This window comes from Mirounga leonina, unplaced genomic scaffold (genome assembly GCF_011800145.1).
Source record: "Mirounga leonina isolate KUSES-001 unplaced genomic scaffold, KU_Mleo_1.0 Mir_353, whole genome shotgun sequence".
NCBI classification, from domain to species: Eukaryota; Metazoa; Chordata; class Mammalia; order Carnivora; family Phocidae; genus Mirounga; species Mirounga leonina.
Window position 1 is genome coordinate 379,351 of NW_023270699.1, and position 19,891 is coordinate 399,241.

At 49.7% G+C, this 19,891-nt stretch overlaps 1 protein-coding gene across 7 annotated transcripts in view; it reads right to left on the reverse strand.

Annotated features, from left to right (window-relative positions):
* The window catches only part of PCNT (pericentrin), a 125,768-nt gene that overhangs the window by 52,104 nt on the left and 53,773 nt on the right, over positions 1 to 19,891 (reverse strand). For all 7 annotated transcript variants that reach the window (XM_035029990.1, XM_035029991.1, XM_035029989.1 and 4 more), the window contains exons 15-20: positions 11,276 to 11,422; positions 8,075 to 8,226; positions 4,854 to 5,014; positions 4,403 to 4,641; positions 2,528 to 2,690; positions 1,784 to 1,996 (exon numbers count right to left, since the gene is read on the reverse strand). In XM_035029990.1, the coding sequence (XP_034885881.1) occupies positions 1,784 to 1,996; positions 2,528 to 2,690; positions 4,403 to 4,641; positions 4,854 to 5,014; positions 8,075 to 8,226; positions 11,276 to 11,422 (1,075 nt within the window). The remainder of the gene's footprint in view (positions 1 to 1,783; positions 1,997 to 2,527; positions 2,691 to 4,402; positions 4,642 to 4,853; positions 5,015 to 8,074; positions 8,227 to 11,275; positions 11,423 to 19,891) is intronic.

Here is a 19,891-nt window from a genome sequence, read left to right on the forward strand (position 1 = left end):
CACGTGCTCACTCTCACAGGTGCACGCCACACGTGCTCACTCTCACAGGTGCACACCCACACCACGTGCTCACTCTCACACAGGTGCACGCCCACACTCACGTGCTCACTCTCAACACAGGTGCACGCCCACACTCATGTGCCCACTCTCACACAGGAACGTGTCCACACTCATGTGCTCATACAGGCTCACAGGGAGGCGCACACCCACTCACAGATACACACACAGGTGCATGCCCAGGCTCACAGGCTCGCTCACACATATGCTTGCTAACGCAACTGCCCACGTGCACACATGCTCTCACGCATGAATGGAGCCTCGCTTGACACCAGGATGGCTGGGCACCAGGCAGAGACGAGAGCAGAGGAGAACGGGACAGGCTCAGTGGCATGAACGAGGAAGGAGCAAACACAGAAGGAGAACTGGATGCACAGCTCACGGTCAGCAGAAGAAAGTCCCTTCCACCCAGAGAGACACGGGAAGGAGAGCAGGTCACCAGAAGAGCGCAGGCGGACCGAGAGGCTGCGGGCACAGCCACAAAACACAACAGGAGACACCGCGCATCAGCTTCTCAGAAGTCACGTTAACATGAGATCCACAAGAGACACAGCTGAAGGGGGAAAGAGGCTTAAAATAAAGGGTGAAAATGACACACAAGAGAAAAAACAAAGCCGGGTTAAGTTTTCAACATCAGAAATTTACCTCAAAAAGTGGAAAAGGGACAGAGATACGTATAGGTAGACAGATGTTATCAAAAGAGAGCCAAGCAAGAAGAGGTCTCGAATGATCACACGCAGACCTTCTGCAACATCCCACGTGGGTGGAAACCAAGAGCCACTGACAAGTCACTCTGCCTCAAGAGCCATGGGACCCGCCTCTCGGCACCAGTAAGCGCCCACCCAAGAGAGCTCACAGGACGAAGAAGGCCAGAAAGAATAAAGACAAGGCCAAAAACCAGTGAGTGGAAGACAAAGAAAAGGGCGATGATCAGCAACCCCAAGAGCTGGTTGTGTATTGCGGGAAATTAAAAAGAAAAGAAAAACCACTTTCCCAACTTGTTCAGGGTGGCACAAAAACGGCTAAGGCTGCCCCACAAAGGAGACCTGCGCACTACGACCCGTCTGAGCCAGAACCCAGGAGCCAGGGGCAGCCCGCTCCAGGCCTGTGGAAGACGGGGACACGCACCGAAGCCGGCTGGGGTGAGGGCAGGTGGGGAGAGAAGCGGGGCAGAAGCCAAGGGTTCTGGGGCACCCATGCAGAGCCGCTTCTTCCGATTCTGCCACCTGCCAACTCAACAATCTGAACTCCTCACGTTTTGACTGTTCATACTTGAAATATTTTAAATACGAAACCTCTAATTACCTGAAATCACAACGAACTTCCGTTACAACTACGTTTTCCTACTTACGATTAATGTCACACGATTTTTTAAAATTTTAAATAAAAATTTTAAGTAGCCCGCATTTTCCCACAGTCTTGGCTATTTGCCTCAAACAGTGAAAAGCTCTTTTACTGACAACGATGACGTTTTCAGTAGGCTGCTGTTTGCCAGAAGTGATTCTGACCTCACACAGGTAAGAACGCTCAGTGGCCACCAGGGCGATCAGCCCCTCTAACGGAGTAGCAATGCGGGGGGCGCTGCGCCAGCCGGCACGCACAAGGCCCCTCAGCCCAGGGCCCCTGCCTTCTTTCCTCTGCCCTCCACCAGAGTGAGCGTCGGCAAAAGGCATCAAGACTGCTGCCCCCGGTCCCGCCCTCCGACCCCGGAGCCGGCAGTTCTTACCAGCTTCTCTCTCTTCCGCTTCTGCGGCCAAGGCCTCCTTTTGGGTCCACAGGGCGGAGTTCTCCTCCTTCAGCTCTGCCTGCTGCTGGGTCGCCCGCTGCAGCTGCTGCCTCAGGCTCTCCAGCTCCACAGCGAGGCCCTGCTCGGCCGTCTCCTTCTGGCCCAGAGCCTCCTGCAGGCTGGCCTTCTCCACCTTGAACCCTTCGATGATGCCTGAGGAGACGGGGACAGACCCAGCTGCTGAGGCCTTGCTGGAGGAGCAAAAGGATGGGCCAGCCGAGGGCATCCCAGCCCCAGCAAGATGTCAGCCATGGGACGTGAGCTGAGTGGTCACGCCCGTGTCCCGTTCCTGGATGGACGGCACAGGGCTGGCGCACCCAGGAGGCGCGGGAACCACCAGACGAGGTGACAAGCCTTAGAGCGGCCACGTACAAGACACCCACACCACGCGTGCACAACCCCAGCAGTGTGGGGGTCAGAGGGGCCAGGAATGCCACTTTCTGGGGCACCCACCGCCTGCGAAGGGAGGACCGACACTCTCGTCTCACCACACGAGGCAAGGCCGAGGCTGTCAGCCCAGGGAGCGGCGCTACCGCGCTTGTAAGCTCTTTCACTGAGGCCTCACACCGTGCCTTTTTCAGTTTTACATTTTGCTTTTAAAACCTCTGCTAACACCTGCCCTTCCCTCGTGCCTCTGGCCTGTGCGGCCCCTACAGTCCTTCCCCGCCCGCGGCCGGTGCTCACCCTGCGCCTGGTGCAGCTCCAGCGTCAGCCGCGTGCGGGCCGCGTTCTCCTCATCCAGGCGCTCCAGTAACTCCTGGTGCTTTCTAACGACCTGCGCGGTTTCCTCGTTCTTACAGCTAAATTCCTTCTCAAAACGAGAATGAATCTGACGTGCTTCCTCCAGCTGTTAAAACACATTTGAAAACCGGAACTGCACATTAAAATAAAGCCGACGTTAACATTAACAGAATTAGAATTCTGGCACAAGTAGAATTCTGACAAAACCACAAATATCCTGTAAGAAACGATACTGACGTTCAATATTGTGTCAATTACTAGACCAATCTGCTCATTCAACAATTTTCAAGAAGGAAAAATTCTGCACACAAACACATACGACGCGGCACGGAAAATCTACATGTTCATCACCTATCGGAATAAGCTGTTAAGGAGAAGGTGCATTTCAAAGGTCACAGCAACTGTCCACTGAGATCCTAGAACCTGGGCAGGGATGACCACCTGGCACTCCACAGGTGGAAGAGGAGACGGGGAGGCCGTGGCCGGGAGGAAAGGCATCGTGGGCCGGTCACCAGAGTGGGCAGGGGGCCTGACGCGTCTTTACCACCAGCAGACCCTCCCTGACTCAGTCACCACAAGGCCCCTCTGGGCCTCCTCTGATGCCACCCAGGCCTGGTTCAGTCCCAGGCCCCAATCTCACCCTCCTCCCCTGGCAGCTGTGCCCACCCTGCCCAGCCCAAGGCTCCCAGGCCATCGACAGGCTGGGGGCCCCAGACGAACCTCTGAATTCAAACACCTACACCCAACTGTGCCAACAGACACACCTGAGCACCTACCCTGGGCCTCTCTGCCTCCTTCCTACTTACTGCAACTCCAGCTTCCCCAGACCCTGCCTCTGAGGGCATCTACGGGTTTCCCCTTGAAAACAGCCCCAAGGCTCCCTCTTCTCATACCTTCACCAGGTGGGGAAAACTTATTCAAGGATTTCTGGGATGTAAACAGCAATGTTTCGGCTAAAAATGCTTATTTTCTAAATGGGCTGAATGGGAAAAAGAATCTCCATACTGCTTTTCATACATTCATATTTAAGGTCTTTCCTGTCTAAAATGTTCTAAAAGATTAACAAACATAATTCCCTTTGCTAGCGATAATCTCTAAACATAAATATATTCAATGTGAAATTAAAATGGTCAGAGGAGGGCGCCTGGGTGGCTCAGTTGGTTAAGCGACTGCCTTCGGCTCAGGTCATGATCCTGGAATCCTGGGATCGAGTCCCGCATCGGGCTCCCTGCTCGGCAGGGAGTCTGCTACTCCCTCTCCCTCTCCCCCCTCTTGTGCACTCTCTCTCTCTCTCAAACAAATAAATAAAAAAATCTTAAAAAATAAAATAAAATAAAATGGTCAGAGGATAAAGCAGAGTAAAGGTAAAAGACCGAACCATGTGTCCTTGACCTGACACTCAGCTCTTACTTTCCATTGGCAGCAAGCCTACTGCTTCCAAAATTTCGGTTCAGAAAAGACTTCTGCTTAGGAAAAACACACAGGAGAATATCAGTGGTAGTAACAGAAGATCCAAACAGAACTGATTTTCTGCCCCCAATGCCCAAAGGAGGAGACAAGAGCGAGGGAAGCCAGATCCACCTGGAAAGTGCCAACGCCCCTTCTCACCCTGCAGGTTACAGTCAAGAATCAGAAACACACATGTGCGGCGCCCAGCGGAGCGCCTGGGAGCTACGCCATCCTCATCTATCAAGGTTATGCCACCAAACCACTCAAACTATCCACTTATTCAACCCATTATCCTTCTCAGAAAAAGAGAAACACTTACAGGAGCCAAAATAGGGCCACGGACGGACAGCACCCAGAGCCATGTCTCACCTGCCTGGTGGAGTCCAGAGCCAGCTCCAGCAGGCCATCCACCGCCAGCCCAAGGCTCCGGTAAATTCTCCTAATTGGCTGCTCACACTCCAGCGAACTTTCTGGGCTCATGAAAAAGCTTTCACAGATGTGACTGCTAATTTCAGCGTCTGAAGACATCTCCACACATTCAGACAAAGTTTTGTCCAGCTCCAGCAGGGCTGCCTCGGACCCAGGCCACGTCTCATCAAGCACTGGTACTGCAAAGTGAGCAAACACAGAAACCTGCATATACCGCGTGAAAAGCAAGCTCACATGACCAGTGTTGTCGAAGGATAAGCACACCCATGTCCCCAGGACAACGACCCATCCCAAGCATCAGGAGCTCAAGCATCAGCCCCAACAGGGAAGGAGGACAGCACCCAGCGCCCCAGCCCAGGGGCTGCAGGCACCGGGCTGTCCTGGCACTCACCTGCAAACAGGGCCTGGCCACTGGGCCGCGCATCAGGTAGGCCCTCATCCTCCAGACAGAGCCCCACGCGCTCACCGATCCGGCTCTTCAGGGTGATGGCAGCCTTCAGCATTTCTCCAAATAAACTGAGCAGCCTCCGCAGAGCATCTCGGAGCGCTCTCCTGAACAAAGCACACAGCGGACAGCGGGCTGTCAGCCATGACCCTAACTGTCTGACTCCGACAAGAGGGGCACAGCCCAGGGGGCAGCTCTGCCAACAAGACCAAACCTTTGGGCTGCTGCCCCTGACTTAAAAAGACGTCATCTTATTGCTAGTTTTAGCGGGTCCCTGTCCCCACTCACAGCCTTCCTGACCCTCAGGAGGACAGCTCTCCACGGCGAGCCTGTGTGCCTTTTTAGCACTTGTTTGTAGCTGACGCCTCCGTCACCCTCCACCCACCAACATGGCCCTGTCCGTCCAGAGCACAGTGACCCTGTCCAGGATATAGCCGGGGGCAAAGTGCTGCAGCCTGCGTGTGAGCTGGAGCCAGTGCAGGGTCCTTACACCGGGGAGATGCCAGGGCCAAGTGGGCAGGAGACAGGCTCATCCACCCCCATCCGTTGCCACGTTCGCATCCCCATCATGGGCCTGGAACAAGGTCTGCTCCCAACATGGGGACACGCCCCTGAACAAAACACACTGGGAGCTGCCCCTTACAGGGCTAAGGCACCAGGGGAAAGACACAGGAAGGAGGGTGGGAAGGAAGCAGCGGGGCAGACTACGGAGCATACGGATAGCTGGGGGCCCAACGGCTCCCTGCTGCTGCCCAGGCCGCCACAGGTGGCGACCGAGACCTGAGGACAGAGGGCAAGGCAGGCACAGGAGAGAAGGCCCTGTGGGGGCAGCGGGCGGAGGCAGGCACGAGGATGACCGCGGATACGGTGGGTCAGGGAGCGTAGGTGTCAGCTCTGCTCTGAGAAATCACGAGTCCCCCTCAGAGCTGGCCCCACCTCCTCCTCACGCCCCGTCCAGGCCAGGATGGCTCCAGTCCCCATGAAGGGGTGCCTATTTTAAATGGTATCTTGGAGGCTTCCAGATGTTTTCGGGATTCTGTTTGCTTCTTTACAAAATATTTCTAAACTGAGGCAAACTGGGATGCCTGGGTGGCTCAGTCAGTTAAGCGTCTGCCTTCGGCTCAGGTCATGATCCTGGGGTCCTGGGATCGAGCCCTGCGTCAGACTCCCTGCTCAGCGGGGAGCCTGCTTCTCCCTCTGCCTGCAGCCCTGCCTACTTGTGCGCTCTAATAAATAAATAAAATCTTTAAAAAATATAAATAAAAAATAAATAAACTGAAGCAAGCAATTAAAAGAAGTCAGAATGGCTTCTGAGGCCTCTTGACCTTCCCCCCAACCCCTCTGCAGACACGCTGGGACGAACTAGTACTGGGGTCCTGCCCCCAGTGCCATTTTCCTCTATTCTCTCTGCCAAGCTTCCTTTTCCTCTGACCTTCTTCCCACTTCCTCCTCTCCTGAACCTATTAAAACCTGCCTCTCTAAAGTCTTCTGAGGATCTACACAGACCTCAAACTTCTTATGTTCTCTGGACAAGACCAAATTGCGAGCCATAGTTAAAAGAGCTTCCTAAAGTAACTAAGGGCTCCGATAGGTTTGCTGAAGAATTTAGCAGAGTTACTCAAACTTACCAACCTGGTTTCTCACATTTATATCAGTTAGTCCACATGCTTGTTGGTGAGGGCCACGCCAAACACCGGATGAAACTAGCCCAAAGGAAACATCCCAAGGGGGATTAGAGAATCTAGCATCAACTTCTGTCAGGATGCTAGAACACACGCTGGAAATCACTGAGCAGGTACGGTAGCTTTTCCGAAGCCTGCTGATGGGAACAAAACTCAGGCTTGTACACAAGAGCCTACTAAACCTCTTCACGACCATTACAATGGACTCCAAATGGTCTTTTGAGACCATTCTAGTCTTTCTTTAGATGTTGAATCCACCTGGGTAGCATTTAACTCTATTTTTTAACAGGCTGAACTGGGATCTTTCTCTTAAAAAGGACCAGGACAGAATGGGAAACTGCCCGTTCCAGATTCAGGGACTACGGCAAACCAGCTGCTTACACCCTACAGGAGTCACCTAAGAAACTGCTAAAATCCTCAACTTTCAAATCTGGCAAGTCAAGGCCCCTAAACAAAACCAAAAAAACTTAATAGTTTCTGCTACTGCAAAGAGCCAGGACACTGGTGGGGCGGGGCAGGGGGGCCCTCTAGCCAGTCTTTAAAAAAAAAAAAAAAAAAAAGATTTTACTTATTTATTTGACAGGGAGAGCACAAGCAGAGGGGGTGGCAGAGGGAGAGGGAGAAGCAGGCTTCCCGCTGAGCAGGGAGCCCGATGTGGGGCTCAATCCCAGGACCCCAGGATCATGACCTGAGCCGAAGGCAGATGTTTCACCGACGGAGCCCCCCAGGCGCCCCTCCAGCCAGCACTTCTGATGTAGGACAGGACAACCAGGAAAGTCCTTCCTGGCACTGAGGGACAAGACCACTAAATATGAAACGCCTGACTCTTGATCAGCAATGCTTCCAAGGCAAGATCCTGCTCAAAAGGGGCAAGTTGTAAAAATTAACAGGAAACCCGATCAGAACAGGGGGAGCTCTCAAGCCCTACCGGCCGCAGACCTGTCAGCAAGAGGCACCTCCACCAGATTCCACATTACTGCCCAGGCAGGAGGAAGCAGGTTTCCTTCTGCCCAGCAACAGCTCAGCCAATGGGAGCCAATCACAACGCAGCCAATGAGAAACCACTTCCAACACCCAGTTTACTCCAATGGACTTTGTTTACAACAGGCCCAGCCCCCCTCCCCTCTATAAAAGAGCTTCCTCGCCCGCCCTCCAGACTGGCTCCTGGCGATGCACCCGCCAGCGTGTCCTGGACTGCGATTCTGTTATTCCTGAACAAGCCTACCTATTGCTGGGAAAACAAACAATCGAAAACCTGGCAATTTAATTTTAAGGTTAACACCACTTATAGCACCAAATCTTGCAGTCTGGCAAAATGTGAAGATTTGGCAAAGTGAGTGGCAGGTATATGGGCATCTTACATCAGTCAGTACTTTTCTTGATGTTTAAAGTCTTTTTGAAAGAGAAGAATAATGTGGCACAGGGTTCCATCCTGCCCGGCATCTCTGTGCACCAGGGCAGAGGTGACAGAGGCGAGTGACTGACCTTTCGCGGTCAGACAGGTCAATGTCGGACTTGAGCATCGAGATGAGATTTGTGCCTTCCTGGTTTTCCCTGTCACGCCTTTGCTGTAGCTTCTCCAGTTCAGAATGGCGCTCTTCTACCTCGTGACTTAAGGATAAAATTTTGTCTTTCAGCTGTTGAGGAAAAATTGTTACAGCTTTATTTTTAGGAATAAACTTCTGTAAGAAACACTCATCATCGCAGTTAACAAAAATATGGCAAAATATGACAGTGATTAAAGGTGAAAATTACTAATAGGGTCCCCCCCCGCCCCCACCATTATTCATTGCCTACAAAAACAGAATACACAAACATTCTAGCCTGCCCCAGGCACCAGGGGGAAGGGGCAAATTCACCAGAGATTATTCTCATGAATAAGAACTCAAAATCTCTTTTATGGTCATTTAGAATAAATACTAGTTTCCAGGCAAGTGAAGATCACGCTTATATATTTCTCCTTGAAAAAATAGCCAAGAGAGGCGCCTGGGTGTGCAGTCAGTTGAACATGCAACTCGGTTTCGGCTCAGGTCGTGATCACAGGGTCCTGGGATAGAGCCCCAGTCAGGCTCTGTACTCGGCATGCAGTCTGCTTGAGATTCTCTCTCTCCCTCTGCCCCTCCGACTCATGCATGCACTCTCTCTCTCTCTCTAAATAAATAAATAAATCTTAAAAAAAAAAGTCAACCATCACGGGGTCTCAGTGGGCTGGCTGGCTGGGTGGCACCTGGCTGCCCTGGGCTCCCCAGGCTCCTGAGCACTGACCACAGGTCATTGTGGTTTTGTCACGCAGCTTAGTGAAATGACAAGTGTGTCTTCCCAGCAACAGAGTGACCTGAGCCCACTGCCAACCACCCTGATTCTTCCAGGCTGGTTGAGTTTACTGACAAGAATACGGGCATCCTCCCACAGAAGATGAAGAACAGAGAACATGACAGGGCATGACTGCACACACATGCAGCAGAGAGCCAGGCAGACCGCGTGCCTGTCCCACACCTCTGTCAAGAGTCAAGAACAATGGCTGCTCACAGCTGCTGTGGGCAGTGCACCAGCCAATGCGTGACATGCCTGCCACCTCCAGCTCAGGATCAGACGGGTGGAGCCCAAAAGCAAGTGGACTCCAGGTGGAGAAGCCGTGTGCTTGGGGCACACCCAGCTGGTATGGACATCTCTTCATCCAGGAGCAGGAAAAGCAGGTTTGCATGGGGCAGAAAATTGGTAAGAGAATACGAGAGTGGGACCCATAAAACATTAGAAAGTACAAAAAGGAAACAAAGACCAGATAAAATAAAAGTGTAATTTTGAAACCCCTTATTACAGGAAGGAAAGCCAACTGTAAACATAATTTCAATGCTATGCTTGTAGGGAAATTATAAACCACTGGTTATGTCACACTAAGATGGCAAATAAGGACCACAAACAAACAAAAGAGAAGACGAACAGTGAACCCAAACGCTGCCAGCACAGGAAACCGGTGTGCAGATGGCTCCAGGCATGGCCTGGCCCCAGCTGGTGGGGTGTGAGCAGACGGCAGATGCCTGCCGCACGCGCAGCCCGGAGCCCCGTTCCCATGTCGGCTGCATGGGACATGGGGTGAGGCAGCCACACCTGTGACGGCCAGCAGTACAGGCCACCGCAGCGGCTGGTCCCGTCTTTGAGTCCACGGGACAGACTCTCCCTCTGCCCGTCCTGCTACCTCCCTTTCACAAAAAAGTACCTGGTGACTGGGTTTTCCCCAGTCGAAAAACCCAATAGATACACCTCTAGCGACACTGATCCAAAAAGAGAGAAGTACGAACAAACATCTTAGCAAAACGTTTTTTCTGGGGGCCCCGGGGGGGCTCAGTCGTTAAGCGTCTGCCTTCAGCTCAGGTCACGATCCCGGGGTCCTGGGATCGAGCCCCGCATCGGGCTCCCTGCTCCGCGGGGAGTCTGCTTCTCCCTCTCCCTCTGCTGCTCCCCCTGCTTGTGCACTCTCTCTCACTCGCTATCTCTCTGTCAAATAAGTTAATAAAATCTTTAAAAAAAAAAAGAAAGAAAGAAAAGGAAACATGATTATTACAATCCTGAAAGGTCTACATTGTGGGACTATCTCAAAAAACAGTATAAATAGGGGCGCCTGGCTGGCTCAGCTGGTGGAGCATATGACTCTTGATCTCAGGGTCACGAGTTCAAGCCCCACATGGTGTGTGGAGCCCACTTGGAAAAAAAAAAAAAGAAAATAAATAGTATAAATGTTACATCTATACTCACAAAAGAAATAATAAACTCAACAACAACAAAAAACCAAACCCAATTCAAAAACCGTCGAAGGACTTGAACAGACATTTCTTCAAAGACACACAAATGGCCAATAAGCTCAGGAAAAGATGCCCCACATCACTCATCATCAGGGAAACGCACATCAAAACCACGATGAGGTCGACAAGATCCCACATCACACCTGCTATGGTGGCGATTATAAACAGAGAAGGTGGCAAACGAGCGCTGGTGAGGCTGTGGAGAAACTGGAACCCTGTGCACAGCTGGAAGGAACCTAAGCTGGGGCTTCCGGTGTGAAGACAGTACGGCAACCCTCAGGACACAGACAGGTCGCCGCACGACCCAGCAGTCCTGTCCCTAGACGCGCACCCCAGAACCGACAGCAGCACTTGTACCCAGAGCAACGGCCTCATAACAGCCAAGAGGGAGAAACAAACATCTAGAGGCCTATCGGCACACACACCTGTGAAGACAGAAATACAATGTGGCATCTCCATGTGACAGAGTAGTTATTACTCAGCCACAAAACACCAGGAAGCTTTGACCCACACTCTGACATGCATGGACCCCACAGACATTACGCTGAGTGAAATAAACCAGACACCAGAGGACAAGTGTTGTATGATCCCACTTGCAGGAGGTCCTGGAAGTGGTCAAATTCACTGAGGCACAAAGTAGAAGAGTGGGTGCCAGGGGCTGGAGGGAGGGAAATGGGGAGCTAGCGGTGGTGGGGGCAGGGTTTCTGCTTGTGATGATGATGAGCTGTTCTAGAAATGGATGGTGGTGATAGTTGCACAACCATGTGAATAGGGTTAATACCACGGAACTGTATACTTAAAAATGATTAAAATGGTAAATTTTATGTTATGCGTATTTTACCACACACAAGAAAGTAATAACAAAGAAAAAACATGTGCCACATACCTGCAGAATTTGGTTATTCTTCTCCTGAAGCTGCAGAAACAAAGACTCTTTCTCTTTTTGGTAAAGAGACTGTGCTTGCTCATACTCCAGCCTATGTATCTCCTCCTTTTCATGCAAAGCAACTTTCTTTTCACTTTCAAATTCACCCTGTATAAAAGTAATTAACAAAAACAACAAAAATGCCACTAAGATCTAAAAATTATGCTTTGTTCCATTTCTCTGCTGTTTGCTAAACCACAGTTCATTCAACAAATACTGAGTCCATACTGTGCCAAGAGCAGCGATCAAAAGGGACAAAGCCAGAGTGAACATGTATTCAAAGGTGCTTCTCATACAGAACATAAAGACGACAGCTCGCTGCCTTTCCCAAATGATCACATGAAGAAATTATCCATCACCAGGCTGTCATGACCATCAGAATCCAAGATATTTAGAAACCTAAATTCCGGGCACCTGGGTGGCTCAGTTGGTTGGGCGACTGCCTTCGGCTCAGGTCATGATCCTGGAGTCCCTGGATCGAGTCTCGCGTCGGGCTCCCTGCTCGGCAGGGAGTCTGCTTCTCCCTCTGACCCTCCCTCATGTGCTCTCTCTCTTTCTCTCTCAAATAAATAAATAAAATCTTAAAAAAAAAAAAAAAGAAACCTAAATTCCTTTGGTTTTAAAACATAAACCCTATTTCTTCCTAAATAATAAAAACTGTTTCTCATAAGGTTCACCTAACAAATTATATTAATGAAATAAGCTTAAAACAAAACAAAACAAAACAAATACAGAGGCAGCACTTCCAAAATGGCATTATAAGGACCTCCAAAAATGTATTCCTCTATAAAAGCACTGAGAACACTGACAAACAGTGTAAAAATCAACTTTTTCAGAGCTCTGGAAATTCAGAGAGACTTGTAACAATCCAGAGTTTACTACAAACAAAGTCTGAGTCTCCATCAAAAGAGCAAGCTTTGAGGTATTTAAACTTGCCGTAAGGCCATCACTCCAATCTCTGGTATAGCTTCGAAAACAGCAGGCCAGAGATCTTAAGGGTTGGGGGGACAAAATGGGTTTGGATCTCCCCAAAAGCACCACCCCGGCAACTGTCACTAACTGGCCCATATTGCAGCTCCCTAAAAAGCTCCATTCTCAAAGATGATCTCACAGGGCTCACTCGTCAACAATCCTATCCCCAGGCCATTTAACAAAATCCATCAGCAGCCACTGTTCAACATCACAGTGGCCTGAAACTGATAAACTGATCACAGTTGGAGCCAATAAGAGGAAAACATAAAACTTAAAAGGAAACACTAGGGGCGCCTGGGTGGCTCAGTCGGTTATGTGTCTGCCTTTGGCTCAGGTCATGATCCCAGGGTCCTGGGATCGAGCCCCGTGTCGGGCTCCCTGCTCGGCGGGGAGTCTGCTTCTCCCTCTCCCTCTCTTTCTCTCTCTCTCCCACTGCCCCCCACCCCCACTGCCTGTTCCCTCTCTCCCAAATAAATGAAAACAAAACACTATAGAATGAGATACCAACAGGGAGCTTTGAAAGGCTCTAACATATTCCTGGGAATTTAGAAAGCAGGTATAGGGCTGTGTACTTATCAAGGAAAACCTGAGAAGGCTCTAAGAGTTCACTCCTCGTTTACCTCACACACACACAAAGTGAAAGCTAAGTAAGAGAAAGCTGCCTGCCAGAGCACTGAAAGCATGCCCCAACCAGAGCCCCTCAATAAGGAGAGGAGAAAGCGGAACTAAAGAGAGATTCTGGAGCTGAGAAGAACAATTACTAAAATGAAAAATTCACTAGAGAGGCTCAACAGTAAATCTGAATGGGCAGAAGAATCAGCAAATATGAAGATAGATCAAATAAGATCATTCAGTGTGGAAAATAAAAAGAAAAAAGAATAAAGAAAAGTGAATAGAAAGGCACCCGGGTGGCTCAGTTGGTTAAGTGTCCAACTCTTGATTTCAGCTCAGGCCATGATCTCAGAGATTTGCTCTCTCCCTCTGCTCGCTCTCTCCCCCTCTCTCTAAATAAATAAAATATTTTAAAAGAAAGAAACAGAGAGAGAGAAAAAAAGAAAAGCAAATAGAGCTTCCAAGGTCTGTGGGACACCCTCAAAGACCAACATACACATAATGGGAGTCACAGAGGAGAGGAGAAACGAACAGGGTAGAAAGACTGCTTGATGATATAATGGCCAAAAACCACAACTTGGATGAAAAAATATTAATCTACAAACACAAGAAGCCCAACTAACCCCAGGTAGGATAAACTCAAAGAGATCCACCCCAAGACACATCCCAATTAAACTGTGAAAGGCGGCAGCAAGAAAAGTGGCTCAACACAAGCCATCCTCAAGGTAAGATCAACAGCCAGCTTACTTCTCAGAAACCACACAAGGCAAAAGGCACTCGGGTGATGTATTCAGCGCTGGAAGAAAAAGACTTAACCAAGAATTCGATATCCAGAGAAAGGAACTCTTTCCAAAATGAGGGAGAAATTAAAACATTCCCAGGTAAATGAAAATTGAGAGAATTCATTACTAACAGGCCTGCCCTGAAGAAATGCTGAAGGGGGTCCTCAAGCTAAAGTAAAAGGACACTAGACGTGAATTTGAATCCACATGAAGAAATGAAGAACGTGGTAAAGGTGACTGAACAAGTAAACTGAAAGACAAAATATAATTTTGGTAATTTTTTTCTTCTGATTTAGAAAAAAACTGAATAAATCAATAAGCGTAAGTTGGATATAGCCGTAGCCTGTATGACGATATCAGCACAAGGGAAAGGGACTGAGGCTACATAGGAGAATAGATTTGTAAACTATTAAAATTAAGATGGTATTAATCTGAACTATACCGTTATAAGGTGTTCACTGTAATCCCCAGGGCAGGCACTAAGAAAATAATTTTAAAAACATATACAAAAGTAAACATCAAGAAAATTAAAATAAAAAGAAGGCAGTAATGGAAAACTAGAAAAATGAGAGAGACAGAAGATACATCAAAAGCTAACAGCAAGTACTGATGCATGCTACAACGTCTATAAACCTAGAAAACATTGTGCTGAAAGAAATCGCACGTATTGTACGATTGCACGTCTATAAGGTCCAGAAAAGGGAAACCCACAGAAACAGAAAGATTAGCGCTGCCAGGGGCTGGGGGATGGGAGAGGCAGCTAAGGGGTGGGGAGTTCTTTTTGTGGTGAGCTGAATGTTCTGGAAGTAGACAGCAGGGACACTTGCACAATCTGGTGAATACACTAAAACCATGGAAATGTCTACTTAACAAGAGTGATTTTTATGGTATGTAAATTTTATCTCAATAAAGTTGTTAAAAAACCACAATAAAGCTACATTAAAAATCGTAAGAGCGGGTGTGGAGTGTTCACTCATCCTGCACATTCCTCCATGAAAACAGACTACTTGAAGCCAGACAAGCGGTGATGTGGGTTCTGAGTCACCAAAGCACGGCAATAAGACCCAGACTTTCTCAGATTTAAAATACTTGACAACTGGGCGCCTGGGTGGCTCAGTTGGTTGAGCGGCTGCCTTCGGCTCAGGTCATGATCCTGGAGTCCCGGGATCGAGTCCCGCATCGGGCTCCCTGCTCGGCGAGGAGCCTGCTTCTCCCTCTGGCCCTCCCCACTCTCATGTACTCTCTCTCTCTCATTCTCTCTCTCGCAAATAAATAAAATCTTAAAAAAAAAATTTAAAAAAAAAATCCTTATGGGGTAGGGGCTCCTGGGTGGCTCAGTCGGTTAAGCGACTGCCTTCGGCTCAGGTCGTGATCCTGGAGTCCCGGGATCGAGTCCCGCCTCGGGCTCCCTGCTCGGCAGGGAGTCTGCTTCTCCCTCTGGCCCTCCCCGTCTCATGTGCTCTCTCTCTCTCTCTCAAATAAATAAAATCTTTAAAAAAAAAAAAAAATACTTGACAACTTCTTAGCAGGAAAGGTATGATAACCATCCAATTCGAATAGAAAAAAAATGAATGAAAAAGTTGCCTAGCAATGACAATACTTTGCTTTCACTTTGTGTGCCACCACTAATCCAGAGTGCAATCTCTCCCTGACTCGCAGGTGAGAAAGGACAGCAGTAAGTCAGGTCCGGCCGTGCGATCTGGCAATGCTCCCAACTGGCACTCCTCCTCCTCCTGCACCTCAGCCAGAAGAGCGGGGTGCTAGGCCCCAACCTCTGCAGCAGCCAGGGTACCCTGCTTGAACGAGGAGGCCGAGTCAACGCTGAGCCCCTCCTCCATACAGACCTACCTGTTAATACTGGATCACCTTCACTCCACACACCTTCGCTGCGAGGACACACGGGACTCAGGCGATGGCTCACAGAAAACTGACTCACAATCGTCAGAAGACGGGGCATGCGTAGCACAACACTAACATCGTATTTCAAGTCACAGACGCTGTTTCTTATATTTTTATAAACTTTCTCTCCTGAAATAAGTTTAACTCCCAAACCTTTAAGAAGAAGCATCAAGTAAAAACCCCAAGTTATCACGCACTGCAAAGTTTCTGAAGTACTTGGATTACCACGCTTACACCACAATTCCCCTTCTGGGGATGCTGATCCCGCGAGTGTCTGCCACAAACTGTGGGTGAATACAGGAAAAAGCCTGAACACCAGCAGGCACCACAGACCAGCACAGGGCCAAGGCCAAGGGTCAGGACCATACCACCCTTCCCCAAAAAACAGACCTCAGGGAATACTGCCGCCATGTGCAGGACCCTGGGAAACGGAAGAAACCATCAATGTCCAAGAAGAGGAAACCACACCCCCGCCCCCAGCACGCGATGAACTATGACTGGTGTGGGAAACAGAGGCAGAAGAAAATTTATTACATTTCCTTACTCCCTACGGCCCACGGACAAGTCCCTGAAACAGGCAGAGTGACCCTCCTCTAGGGACTCAGCTGCTTCCATGTTAAAACTTTGCTCAGGGCAAAAGGCAATCCTAGCCTGACTCCCCCCAGGATCCTGTGAGTCTACTTTAAGTATAAAAATTCCTCTGGAAACTTCCTTTATCTCTAAACCCCCCAAGACACATGTTGGCAATCATCCCCCAAGCATACAGCCCGCTGATATACATCTGAAGGGTCTCATGACTCAGGTTTTATTAGATGGTAATAAAGGACCTTTTCCCAACAACAGCTGGCCTCCTCAAGGTCCTGGAAACCTTGCTCCCAAATTCCTTACAGACTTAAGCTCTCCCTAACCTCCTCCCAACTTGAAAGTATATAACAGGCCACTGCTCATGACCCCGGTTCAGCTCTTTCTGCCCATGGGTCCTGTCCCCGTGCTCTAATAAAACCACCTTTGTGCACCAAAGACGTCTCAAGAACTCTTTCTTGGCTGTCGGCTCTGGACCCTAACGTTCTTTCCTACATCATGATTAACAATCCAACTGGAAATGGAACCACAGTTCTTTGGGCCCTGGGACCCTGGCACAGACACTGGGGTGCTCCCCCCCCACACCTTCAGGGAGTGGTCACGATGGCAAACCTGCATGCTCACTCTGCCCACTAAATGCTCTGGTTAAGACGCAGGAGGATTAAATACACGGCTCTTGGGAAACTTGCGAGCCACAGATCACTTTCTTCAGGCAACAATCTTTCATAGAAGCCAACTTCTGTTTGAGGTCAGGGCAGGAGTCCAAAAGCACCCCTGCCCCCGCATGCCCTTGAGGAACCCCCACCCCAAGTCCTGGGGCACCTGTGACCAGCAGGCTCCAGCCCTCTCTCTGGCCATATGCTCCCTCTGGGCCTCAGTGTCACTCTTCCAGGGAGTGTAGCTCCTCATCTGCCCCACTGAGGGACCCAGAGCCACACCACAGAGCTGCACTTGCTAAAAGAGGGTGGAAGCTAAGCATACCACTGTTACCCATCACTTTGTTTCAGGGAGGGTTTTAAAGGCAGTTCACAGAGATACACAAAGTATGACAAGAGAGCATAAACTTAATGAAGGAAGCAGCAAACACAAAGCACCCATGGAACGTGCACTGTGGGCAGAAGGAATGGCTCTAACTTCCCACCTACAAGGGGACAGTGGAGACACTTCATGCCTGTCCTGCCCAGTGCACGCCCAGGCCTGGAGTGAGAACTTGCGAAAAAGTGCACCTTCACCAAAACCGAGGCAAAGGCCAAACACGGCAGCATCCCGCGGCAGGATGGCCCCCGGGAAACAGGAGGCAGGCGAGGCAGGTTCAAGGGTGTGCACTCAGGAAAGGCTGCAGGACAGAACCCTGGCCACCGGACCTTGAAGGCCCAGTGGCTGTGGGATGGTTGTGGATGTCCAGCAGGACGTGTTCTCAGGCTACCCCCTCGACCTGACTGGTGAGGCTCAAAGTCAAGTCTCCCTTGACTCATGCAACCCCTACCTCCATCCATAAGACCTCCTCACAGATAATCATTTCTATTTCCAGCCTTGAATAAAACTCCATTTAATTGTCCATATTCTAAAAGGTAAAGTCAATATAAGAAAAAGATGCCTTTAAAAGTTTATTCTCAGGTTTTTCTAAAAATGCACAGAATTCCAGGAAAAATGTCATATATATTTTTTTAACCATTAAGAAAACATGACAGATATGACTAAAAAAAAAAAAAGTAGTATTACACAAAAAATACCAACACAGTCGGGTGCCTGGGTGGCTCAGTCGGTGAAGCGTCTGCCTTCGGCTCAGGTCATGATCCCGGGGTCCTGGGATCGAGTCCCGCATCGGGATCCCTGCTCAGCGGGGAGCCTGCTTCTCCCTCTGCCTCTGCCCCCCACCCCCCAATGCGTGCGTGTGCTCTCTTAATAAAATCTTTATAAAAAACCCAATGTAATAAAAATAAATTTAACTGATAATGAATTAAAACATTCAAACTATATTTAAAATGAGCTTACTATTTTCAAAAATTACCATATGAAGTTTTTTTTAATTGAAAAGAAGATGAAATTGCCTTGAGCAACTGATACCGGCCATGTTGTAGATTGCTTCTGCATTCCAGAACTCTGCTTAGCGTTACCCACACAAGGGAGATTTCTTTATGGGACGCACATCTCTTAGAAAAGGAAATCAAGCTTACGTTTCCAGAGAACTTTTCTCACAAGCGAACTCCAAAGGGAAGTAACCTGGAAAGTAATCCAATGAGCTCACAAGCGCATGTGAAATAACTCTTCTGGTAAGTGACCCCGCTTTTCAAACAGGTGCAAAGATATTTGCGGCCCAGATAAAACCTGCCAGAGGAGGAACAGCATGTCCCTGCTATTTTGGGGACAATGACCGACCCTGGCAGCCCAGAAAACGCCCAGCAAGGCTTTCCACAGGATCTGCCTGCAGGGTGGAGCCTAAGGGAAGCCCACAGCCAGGCACATGCAAGCACCCAGAAGTATTCCACACCAAGACAGGGACCTGATGTGATGGCCTGTGCAGCGGTATGGACATGCTTACAGGAAGAAATACGGGGGACAGGTTAACCAGCATCACAGGAAGCAGTAAAAACAGATTCGTGCACGTGAAGCCCTGTGTGGACCCTGATTTGAACAACCACGGGAAGAGACGGGAACTTGGGCTGGATATAGGATGATAGTAAGGAATTCCTGTTCATTTTTTAAGTTAGAATGGATTGCAGTTACGTTCTTTCGGGGGGAGAAAAACAGACCACTTGGTAGAGATAGATGAAAACACACAATATCTGGGATTTGCTGCAAAGTAAGCGGGCGGTGGGGGAGCGGCGATGCACTAAAGACCAGCATGTACCCCCCTGGGTAGCCGGAGACAGAGGTTTACTGAACTATTTCTGTCCATGTTGAAATGTTCTCCAGTAAAAGTTAAAATAGGCTCAGAAACAGCTTCCCCCCTTCCCACAAGTCCAACTGTTTTTGTGAAACCAGAGAGACAACAAAGGTCAATTAAAAAGTATCTAACGTTCACCTCCTTAGTAGCAGGTAAAGGGATCACTTACTTGAGCAACAACTCGCTTGTACAACTAGAAAAATACAACAGCCTCTGGGAGCACTCAGACAGGAGTCGACCCAGAAATGCCAAAACGCTGCGCCCAGATACAGAAATGACAGGCGGTTTCAGAAAGCGCTCGGCTCTGTGTCCCCACACGTAGCAGAGTGGGCAGTCTTTAGAGGGAGGGCTGCAGTCCGTGAGACCCAGGAGAATGGCAAAAAGGGACCGCATCTTTCCCACAGTCGCCCTCAGCAGGTCCCAGAGCAGCGCTTCAGGAGAGGAGACGGACAGCCCTTCACGCTTCGGGGTCACTAACTCAGCCCCAGATGCGCATGTGCTGGCCGAATCCCCGTCTGCCGAGCACAACGGTGCAGCAGACACAGGCCAAGGCGTGCCTGTCTCACGGACGGCTGTTTCACACATCCTGCTCCCAAGATGCTCACGGGGCCAGGCACTCGCAATCTGCCAACACCCCTCTGCTGCACCAAGGACTGTGAATGATGCAGGTCCACCTCAGGTCCACCGCTGTACCTCCCTGCAGTGAAGCCTCTTCCTGGCGGCCACCTGACCTCCTGTGATGGCCCCTCAGCACTGCATTTGAGGGGACTGGGGGGACCCTGGGGGACACTGGGAGGGTTAAGGGGACACAGGAGGACACTGAGGCTAGGGGGACACTGGTGA